Genomic DNA, 10,665 nt, shown 5'->3' on the forward strand with positions numbered 1-10,665 from the left:
AGGTGGCTCGATCATCTCGAGACGAAGGGCCTCGGAAGGCATGGATCCGGGAGGTGAATGTTTTGAGAAGCAGGGCTCCGAAAGACTGGGGCTTCGGGGAGACAGAGCCTTTGGGAGGCTGAGGCTTCAGGGGACCGAGGTTTCAGGAGGCTGAGCTAGTTAAGCTATGGAAAGGCTTCGTAGGTACGAAGAGGTACCGTGAAGGGACCTGACGACCTCGGAGGTCGAGCCTTTAGCTAGGGACCCGTAGATCAAGGCTCCGGGGGACTTGAATGATACTCTTCAACCATTATTCTCAGGCTAGCTTATTTTTCCGAACAACTACTTTGTCATATTGTGAGTATTTTATAAAAATGTTTGGGTATACAGATGAAAGTCGTCGCTGCTCGATGCATCCGATCATCACATGGACAGCCGTAAGTCCTTATTGTTTTGTGAACATGCAAAAGCTTTGCGCAGGCGTGAGTGTACTACAGGAGAGTGCGATTGTTTTGCACAACGCAACTAACCAAGTGGATAGCTGCCGAAAATAAAAATACAGAGCTGGCTGCCTGGTTTAAGGCGCTATTACAAGAAACAAACAATCAACAACTCTGCAGTAAATGAACAGACTATGACCATAAGCTGGCCAACCGATGAGCCACGGAGTTGCTGAGAACTGCCGAGAACAACACCTGTTGTGGAGAGCTCGGAGTTGAAGATAAACAGAGTCGAAGCCACCGCTGTTCTTTAGCGACTCTAAGGGCTAGTTTTGTAGAGCTCTTAAATCAGCTTTTAAGGTAGAAACTGTAATTTATAGATTTTAGCTTCTAAAGTGATTCTGTGTGAGTGATTCCTTAAAATAAACTAGATGTTAGGAGTTGAAAATCTAGCTTTCTCTAATTCACTTCCTTTATAGAATCACTTTCTCAATAGAATTACTTCCTTAATAGAGTTTTACCCTAGAGAATCACTAGAGAATCATCGAACTGGGTCAAATATGTGGGAGTGGTCGAACCGAGCAAGTAGTCTCTGACTAAAGTTATCTTCAACTAGGTGATCTTCAGGCAGGTGTCTCCGACCAGATGACTTGAGGCTGGATGGTCTTCAACCAGGTGATCAACCCCGAACAGATGGTTGACTTCAAGCACATGGTCTCCGAGTAGGTGGTCAGACCGAGTAATGAATGGTCAAATTCGAGCATGAGGTTGAATCAAGGAGTTGGTCTCCGAGTAGGTGGAAGGACGGGTCAAATTCGAACACATGGTTGAACCGATCAGTTGGGCTTTGAGCAGGTGGTCGGACCTAGTAGGCGGTATGCCAGCAGGTGTTTGGACCGAACAGGTAGCCGAGTCCAAAAAGGTCGAATTGCGCAATAAAGGATACCTGCAGATTAATAAAGATGTCGCCATCGACCAATCCAAAACATCGAACATGGATCTTCACCTGAAGGCCCTCCTAGGATTGGTAGGGAATACCACCGCACTGCCTCCAAGAAGAGAACGACGCCCGAGGGCTCAGATCTGGCCGTAGTGCACCACCGTGACTTAGATCCGACCATAGTTTGCCGAGAAAGAGCAACACCGACCACCGACCGTCGCCGCTGCGAAGGACTAGCCGCCGGGCACAGGTCGCACAGCTGGTGTGAAGAACCGTCCATTGACGCACCGTTGGACGGGGCCGAAGTGCAGATCCAGCCGCCGGTGTCGTCCACACGCAGATCCGGGGCGCCGGTGTGCGGATCTGACAATGGCCACCAGAGCAGGGAGAGCACAAAACCGGGTTGAAAGAAGTGAAGAGGAGAGGATCGACAATGACCACCGCCACCACTGTCGGCCGGCGATGGCGGCAGCAGCCACATCGAGAGGCCTCACGGGGGTGGGGAGTAAGGCTTCAAGGTTGCCCCCGGGGTGGGGAGTAAGGCTTCAAGGTTGCCCCCGAGTCGCCTAGAGAAGGCGACGTGAGGGCCATATCAAGCTTCATGTTGTATGTAACCTCTTGAAAAAAAACAATATTTGCACAAAGTACGGAGAGATATAGCCACTATTAAATAATGGAAATTTCTTTATGAGAGTGACATGAACCCATGAGCAAATTTTTATATATAGCAAGATCAAATGTGCCGTGTTTGATAACGCACTAGAAGAAGTCATACGATTAAATCATATCTAGCAATCACAAAAAAAAAGATTAAAAACCTTAAATGAACACATATAATGTGCTAGAATACACCAAAATAAAACATAATCTTGTCAAAACACATAGCCAAATTTAACAATTCTTTGACTACCATACTGTCTCATCCAAAGTCGATTCAAATTTCTCATTATACTTATTACTAATCAAATAAAATCTCTCAGTTGAAGTGATAACAAATCTAAAAATGATCCATATGACAAATTGCAACAATCAATTAGTGTTTGTCCACATTATTTGGATACTTGTTCACCAATTTGCGTATGTCTGCCTGCAGGTTAGTTTGCTCCGGCCACAGATTTGCCACAAGCTAGTAGACAAGTAGTGGCTGTTCATCGAATCCTAATAAAAAAAAGTACTAGAACATGCATGGGATCGAAAGAATTAATCTGCAGGCCGTTAGCAAATTGGTGCATGCATGCATGATATGCAAAATTGCAAATACAGTGATCGATCGAGAGTGGAGTGACGCCGTACGGGTGGAGGAAGTGTTCGAAGAGCCAGGCCCGGAGCACGGCGACGGCACGCTCCGGCAGGCCGCGCTGCGGCCACCACGAGTAGTTCTCCACGGCGCCTGGCTGCTGGAACTGGTCCAGCACCTTGAGCCTCGGCGTGTCCCCCCTTGGTTGCGCTTGCCGGTGCTGCCGCCCCCGCGCCGCCGCCCCTCTCGCCCATGGCCTTTCTCAGCGCGCGCACATGCGCCACGAGCGCGTCCCGCAGACACCGGAAGAACCATGACATGGCCCGCAGCGCCAGCCTTGTGTACACCTGCGCCGCCCGGCCCCGGCCACCGCCTTGAACGACACCTCCGCCGCCCTCATCTTCTCGCGGTATCGCCGGTACCGCCTGTCCACCTGATTGATCGGTGCATATACACTTCAGATTAAATTGACTATCAAAGTGCTAATTTGAGATTTGCAAAAAAAGATGTGCTAATTTGAGAATGCGCTAGGTTCTAGATTAGTAGATGCATAAGTAACACCTCACTACACTGAGAAAAAAATTAATGACCCTTTCCTTTTGATAGAAAAGATGTGTTTGGCAACAAGAGACAAAGATAAAAACTGCAAATTTTGGGTTAATTCTTAATTATTTGGTGACAGAGTAAAAAAACAAGCTAGACAGAGTAATAAAGAGTAGGCCACGAAATAGTAGCGGCCCAGCATTTTCAAATTAGGTGTATATAATTGTTCAATAACTATAAATATTAGACAATAATAAGATCCAAAATTTTGAAGAAAAAATAGTGTATCAGCAAGATTTTGACTACATATCACTAGCAAGGAATACTGTGCAGATATCTGCACAATTTTTTTTTAAAAAAAAAGACATGCACAAATGTAGTCATCTGCAGACCTTGCCAAATGGCCACCAGACACGGCACGGCTTGGGCCCGTTTAGGCACTGCCCGGTTAGATCCGTTAGCCAAACGAGTCGTGCCTTGTCGGCCCACCTAAGTCATGGCCGGCCCATGCTAGCCCATGACACGGTAGGTCCGACGATCTTTTTGACCCATTAAGCCTGATAACACATGAAAAAATTAGGAAAAATTAAAAAATCAGAAAAACTCAAGAAAAAATAGAAAAACATTACGAGTCGTATCGTGCCAATCCGGTGTGTCACGGTTCCAATCTAGCCCAACTTGTCATGCTGTGCTTGGGCCGTATCTATAGTACTAGACCATGTGCCAGCTCATTAGACATGACCATTTGGACAATTTTAATCATCTGGACAGACGAATGATGAACCCTTTGCCAATTGCTATGCTCACTTCAGTCTATGAACAATATGAAGTCTAAAGTCATTGTAGGAAAGAAAACTGCAGTCATATGGAATCATAAACTAACTAGTAATGTAAATGTCATCTGGACATATTGTACGAAAGAAATGTAAAAGTCTAAAGTCAAAACTCTAAATTAGCAATTTAACTGGAGATCGAGGGAGGGAGGGACGGAGGGGGGAGAGAGAGAATTGTGATTTGCTTTAGTAGATGACCACTACCTCCCTAACTTGACTACTTGCAAAGATGCATGCATGCTACTGCATACTACTCGCTCTGATTATAAATGTATGTTATTTTAGCCTTCTCAACTACTCCCTCTGATTGCAAATATAGGTCATTTTAGACTTATGCACAAGGATTAAGAAAGTAGATTAAATGATCTTGTTGTCCTTTATTTATTCTGCATTGGAAAAGATAACTCATTTATTTGTGAGAATAGTAGCATTTATTAAACAAGGGTAAGAAGGAAACAAAAGAGAAAAAAGTGCATAGAAGTTCGAGAATGACTTATATTTAGAGAATAGTTGAAAAAGCTAAAACAACCTACATTTACAATCAGAGTGAGTATTCTCTAAATATAAGTCATTCTCAAATTTCTATGCACTTTTTTCTCTTTTGTTCCCTTATTGTCCTTGTTTAATAAATGCTATCACTCCCACAAATGAATGAGTTATCTTTTCCAATGCAGAATAAATAAAGGGTAACAAGATCATTTGATCTACTTTTTTAATCCTTGTGTATAAATCTAAAACGATCTACATTTACAATCGGAGGGAGTACTAAATATTCTTGGCTATCCTCAATCCTTATCACATACTAATACACATATATACTTAGTGTGTATCATATATAGCTTTTGTGAAGTGCTCAAATTAATCAGCAAATGATAGGAGATGATACAGGCCAGGTACATATGTGTGGATGCATGCTAGAAGCAGCAGCAGCAAGACCCAAAATGGATTGGATGAGAATTTCAGGGTAGGGTTTTGAGAGAGGGGGGATTCATTAGTAGTGCTATATTGGATTGTAGGGGCTTAGAATCATTCACAGCCTAGTGCTAACTGTTTAGTTTCCTGCATGCAAAGTGATTAAGGCCAGCTGCATGCATGCCCCCTTTAGAGAAGGGATCCGGATCGAAGTCACGAGGGAACAGTAAATTGTGAGTAGATAAACAGTTCCCTGGCGCAAAAGTACTGTATTAACGGTTCCGTTAATTTACTGTATCGCTTTTACTGTTCCCGTTACACTGTAGCAGTGCATTTAGTCTATCCATCCACGATCCAACGGTCCACGGAGGTTTGAAGTCATCTGACTTCATTCGTCGGTGAAGTCAGAGGATCCGATTCCTTAGAGAAGGTGGCTTATGCTTTATGCTGCATGCACTGGTTATGTGATCTCCTAGGATGTATGGATATGGAAAAACACCATCTTCATGCATGCCAAATTCTCTCTCTCTCTCTCTCTCTCTCTCTCTCTCTCTCTCTCATACAACACATGAGGCCGCTACTACTTAAATTTGCCAAGAAATCTCTCTTGTTCATAACAAATGAGTACGTACTATCCGAAAAAAAGGTTTTTTAGGTAAGATAAAAATGCTAAAGCACACCTTTAATCCATTTATCAGAGGAGCTACATATTCAAGTACTGAACAATACACATATATCTTGGGGAAATTAAAAAAAGATTCATTTCCAAGGTTAATTTGCATTAAACTGAAACTATATATAATTGGTTGTGGTGCTGTATACTGTAGCCCTATAAAGTTTTACATCGATATGCCACAAATTAAGGAAGAACCTTCGACGCTAACTAATGTGTCAATGTCTAAATTTTCTGTAGCTCGTGCCGACCAACCTAGCTAGCTGCAATGGAGATGTACTATACTCCATGAAAGCATCGTGTAACTAATAATAGTTAAGTGCAAATTTACGTGGCGCTTAATTTCTAATGGGTTAACTGAATTTCTGACGAAATAGGTCATCATGAGCAAGCGACCAATCCGGATTGATCGATCTTGTTCTACAGCAAGATCGAATACAGCATGTGCCAACACTTTGCTTCAGCTATGCATGAATGTTTTTTATACATGTATGTATACCTCACTTATAGGAAAGATGGAAGAAAAAAATTCATCAAATTGGTAGCCTTGCACGGCCCTCATCAATTCTCTGTGTAGAGCATTTTGGAATATTAAAGATGCCAGCAAGCATGATGAGTGTCCAAAAGGATATATGAGTACGGTGAAACCAGTTACTACCTCCGTTTCTTAATGGATTAGGAATAGTAGAACTTGAAGATGATGTGAGAAAGATTAACTATTAAGATACAATTAAAAATTTTATTTCAAGAAATACTATACAGATGATGCTGTGTAGTAAAAGTTAGAGTAAAATTCAAAAATCTATAAGTATTTTGACATATGTTACAGAAAACTACAACTTCTTATGTTCATTTCAAAAATTTACAACTATTTTAACACATGTTGCAAAAATTACAACTTTCTCACGTGAATCCACATGTCATCCTCTATAGTATGTAATATGAGAATTAATTGTGAGCCCACCTATTGCCAAAGGATGACAGGTGGGCTCACGATGAAAAAATTATAGTTTTTTTAATATGTGTTAAATTAGTTGTATGTTTTTTAAATGAGCAATAGAAGTTGTAGTTTTTTATAATATGTATCAAAATAGTTGTAGTTTTTGAAATTTACTCTAGAAGCTATCATGCTTTGACATTTTTAAAATAGGAAATGCTTTGCCTACATTCTTTTGAGTAACACAGTCAACAAACTTTGGTAGCGGTCCCGCTATGTGATGCACCTATATAGATGAGAGGAAGCCAGCACCTCATGGGTTATCGATACTGTGAGGTTTAGCTTCTCCCATACATGTATACACGATCTACCCGATCATGAGAGATGTCGTAGCGGAGCGAAGGTCACCGCCACTTCGTCCACGACTATACGCAGGCGATCACCACTTCACTGCCGCTTATGTCAATGCATTCTACACCGAGGGTCTGCACGACACTATGCTAGACGAACTGAACCCTAGCACAGGGCCTCCAAATTCTCAGTGGATGACGACATAGGTGGCACGTAGTAGCTGGTATACGCTATATCCGTCATCGTTGCTGCTGTCACGGTCGCTGTCGCTATCGCCCTGTGAAAAATTTATCGCCAAAAAAAAATCGATAAACCCGATAATCCTGTTTATCGGCGAGGCCCGGTAAATTTACTTATCGGCCAAAAATTTCGGTAGTTTTTGAATTTGGCGTATTTTATTCCTGGATCCAACACGCCAGCAACAAAACGTCAGCCCGCAGGCCGCCAAACTACCCCTCCAATTCTAATTCATTTATGTGTTATTTTTATATCAAATAATTTGGATGTAATCTATGTGATTTTGTAGATAAATTGAGCTCTCTTTTTTCAAATTTTGTCCAAAAATTTTTGTGTATCGCCGATAGAATTCCGATAAATCCGATAATCCTATTTATCGCTAACCTCAGATTTAATGGTTTTCTTCTTCTTTGTAACCGGGTAGTAGCTCTATTGCCGACTCATATTACTACCTTCCTCCACAATGACAAAGTCGGCAATAGCGACCTTTTATTACCGACGTTTCCTTCTCATCGTGGACGCCCTAACAGTACTGGAACCATGCTTATAGCGGCAGTGAGCTGGACACTGTGGCTCACTCGCAACGATGCAGTGTTTAGAGATATTGTGATTTCATCTCCATGTTGCTGCAGCTTACAGGATGTTGTCGTTTGTGCAGCGATGGAAGTTGCTTAGTAGGAGCCAAAAGCCTTTGGTCCATTCCTTCTAGCTTCTTGCGTCGCTCAGCTCCAATATAAATTGTTTAGCAGCAGAAATCATCATTGTCTTGCTTCAAAAATTCAGAAAAAATAACCAAAACTGAGAGGAGAGATTATTTGCAAAAAACTTCAGAATTGCGATTTTCATTATTGATGGTCACATCACCATGTCGATCGACTGAATTGACGAGGCGCTCCTAATCTCTAGAGGGGCTTTGGCTTTGGCTTTGCTAGCAGTGGTCCCCAACTCACAAGGGCAGGGGCAGCAGGATCAATAGCACAGTTAACCCCATGCATACAGATCATCAAAGACATGAGCCATGCATACAGATCATCCAAGAGCAAATTCTCTTGGCTTCTCCAGAGATCATGCGTTTGACATTTCTGTATACCAGTTAATAATAAGTACCAAATATGAGAAAGACCCCAACTTTGATCATTCAACTGAACCAAAACAAAGTTCAGCATTACACCTTCGCAAGTTCAGGACAGAGGTCCAATCTGGTATCCGACATATGGCTATCTCTTCACAGAAGAGAGCGATGGTAAATGTATCAAGCATCGCAAAATGACAGGAGTGAAGATGACACGCGTGGCAAATCTTACTCACAAAGCAAGCAACCACATCCAATCACAGTTTACCATCTGGATCAACAAATGACAGAGCTCAACACATACATCAGGCATGCATATATAGAGATAATCAAACAACAAGTCATCTTGACTTGGCTTCTCCATATACCTGCATGAGTTAAGTAGGCATATATGTGAAACCCCAACTTGATCATTGAACTGAATAAAAAAGGCTCAAAGCAAAGTTGATCATCACAATTTCTCTACTTCTTGAACAGAGTGATAGTATATATATATATCAAGCATTGCAAGACAAAAATAGCATGAATGAAGAACACCTAATGACCTAAAACATATATAGTCTTCAGTAAGAAATGCAAAGCAAGTCTCAACAAATAAACATAAGGAGATTTCCAGAAACGGTGCAACGATGGAATCGAGCTCTGCCAACACCCGAACTCATGATCATCAGTGCCAGAGATCAAAGCAAGTAGAACTCTTCGAGCCCGTCGTCGTCGTCCTGATCAATCCCATAGTCCTCCTGATCATACCAATCATCTTGTCCATGCACATCGTCCTCCCCGTGGTCGAACACCGCATCGCTGTGGCCAAGGTACTGGAATGCTTGATAGTCACCATCAACCTCTTCCTCGACATTGGCAGTGGCCACCCCGTCGACGACGAACTCTTCAGACCCATCCCTATTGTTGTCAGCAGTGAGAATTCCGATCTCAGTGTACTCCTTGTTGCCTTCCTCATCGTGGACGTCCACACTGAGCATTCCGATGCCGGTGTACCCCGTGTAGTCGTCCTCATCCTCCTGATCATCCCCATTGCCGTTGACGTCATCGACACCGAGAGGTCCAGCCCCGACGTAGTAGTTCACACCATCATCCTCGTCTTCCTCCTCGTCCGTGAACACTCCGAACCTGACGTGCTCGAACCCATCCGAAGAGAAGTCATCGTCGTCTGAATCTGAAGCGTAAGCTCGAATGGGCAGACCATGGGTAGCAGTGTCGCCCACGTCACCGTCGTAGTCCGTCTCGGCGTCCGTGTCCGATCTAGTGATGCTGGCGCGAGTGTCCACGACCTTGCTGCTGCTGTTGGCCGCGTTGACACCCACGGCTGCCACTCCACAGAACGCCCGAGGAGAGCACTCGACGCGAGGCACCGTGCAGAACGCCTGAGGAGAAGGCACCGCATAGTTGACCGCTGGAGCGCGCGCGGCGGGAGGAGCCGGGCGCTGGCGGACGAGGACGGGAGCGCGCTGGGCGGGAGGCGCCTCGCGGACGAGCTGGGGCTGGCGACCGGCCGCGCCGGCAGGGCAGAGGTGGACGCCGAGGCGGAAGGCGAGGTAGGCGTCGACGCAGGCGTACTCGACCTGCTCCATCGAGAGGCGGGGCACGTGCCAGGCGCTCATGGCGACGTCCCAGGGCTTCTCGATCCCGGGGTACCCGAGGAATCGATCGGCCATCTCCTCCATCGAGGCGTTCCCGATGCCAGCCATGGCGCGCAGCTCGCGCCCGGACGCGACGTGGATGCCGTAGTGGACCCACAGCATGCGGCGGTCGTTGGCGGACCCCGAGCCGACGAAGGCGACCCGCGGGTCGGCGAGGAAGCGTCGCAGAGTCTCCGGGATGGCGTCGGCCTGGGCGATGTGGAAGACGAGGCAGCGGTGGCCGACGCAGAGCTGCAGGGTGGCGGGAGGTGGGGGTGCGCCATGGAGGGGCCGTCGGGTCGGGGTCCACTGGACGCCGAGGCCGACGACGAGGCGGCCGCGGCGGAGGAGGCCAGCGTGGAGCCAGCGGGTGGTGGTGACCCAGCGGCGCGCGTCGGCGGGGCGTGCAGTGGCGAGGGCGGCGAAGCGGTGGTTGGCGAGGCGGACGGTGTAGGCGTCGTGCGTGGGCGTGGAGCGGCGGAGGCGGATGGAGACGGGGGTGGCGGCGTCCATAGCGGGCGGGGGTTGGGGTTTAGATGGGATGAGGGAAGGAAAGAAAAAAAGGGTTTTTTGGACTATCACAGCCCAAGGATGGTTGCCCTTTATATCTCTCTCCTCGCATCACATTGGAATAATTGGATTGGATCATCGACGGCAACCATGTCGGTTTGCAGTCACTACATTGATGACGAACTTTAATTTAGGTATTGGTCAACACCGTTTAGAAAAGGAGAATTTCAAATCTTATAGTGATTATATTACTCTTGTCGAGAGATTGTCTCTGACAATAAATCCGAGATATACTAGACTACGGGCGTGTGATTGGTGTTTTTGATGAGTATATGTGTGTGGAGCTGACTCAAGAACACCGAGC

At 45.4% G+C, this 10,665-nt stretch overlaps 1 protein-coding gene across 1 annotated transcript; it reads right to left on the minus strand.

Annotated features, from left to right (window-relative positions):
• Window positions 1-8,834: 8,834 nt before the first annotated feature.
• Window positions 8,835-10,304, minus strand: LOC133892302 (uncharacterized). Its single transcript, XM_062332986.1, has one exon. The coding sequence runs from the start codon at window positions 10,302-10,304 to the stop codon at window positions 8,835-8,837; it is 1,470 nt and encodes a 489-aa protein (XP_062188970.1).
• Window positions 10,305-10,665: the final 361 nt, after the last annotated feature.

This window comes from Phragmites australis, chromosome 15, assembly GCF_958298935.1.
Source record: "Phragmites australis chromosome 15, lpPhrAust1.1, whole genome shotgun sequence".
Taxonomy (NCBI): Eukaryota; Viridiplantae; Streptophyta; class Magnoliopsida; order Poales; family Poaceae; genus Phragmites; species Phragmites australis.

Bases quoted from the DNA above. Each gene is read 5' to 3' on its own strand.
- LOC133892302 (XM_062332986.1), bottom strand. From the start codon at position 10,304: ATGGACGCCGCCACCCCCGTCTCCATCCGCCTCCGCCGCTCCACGCCC.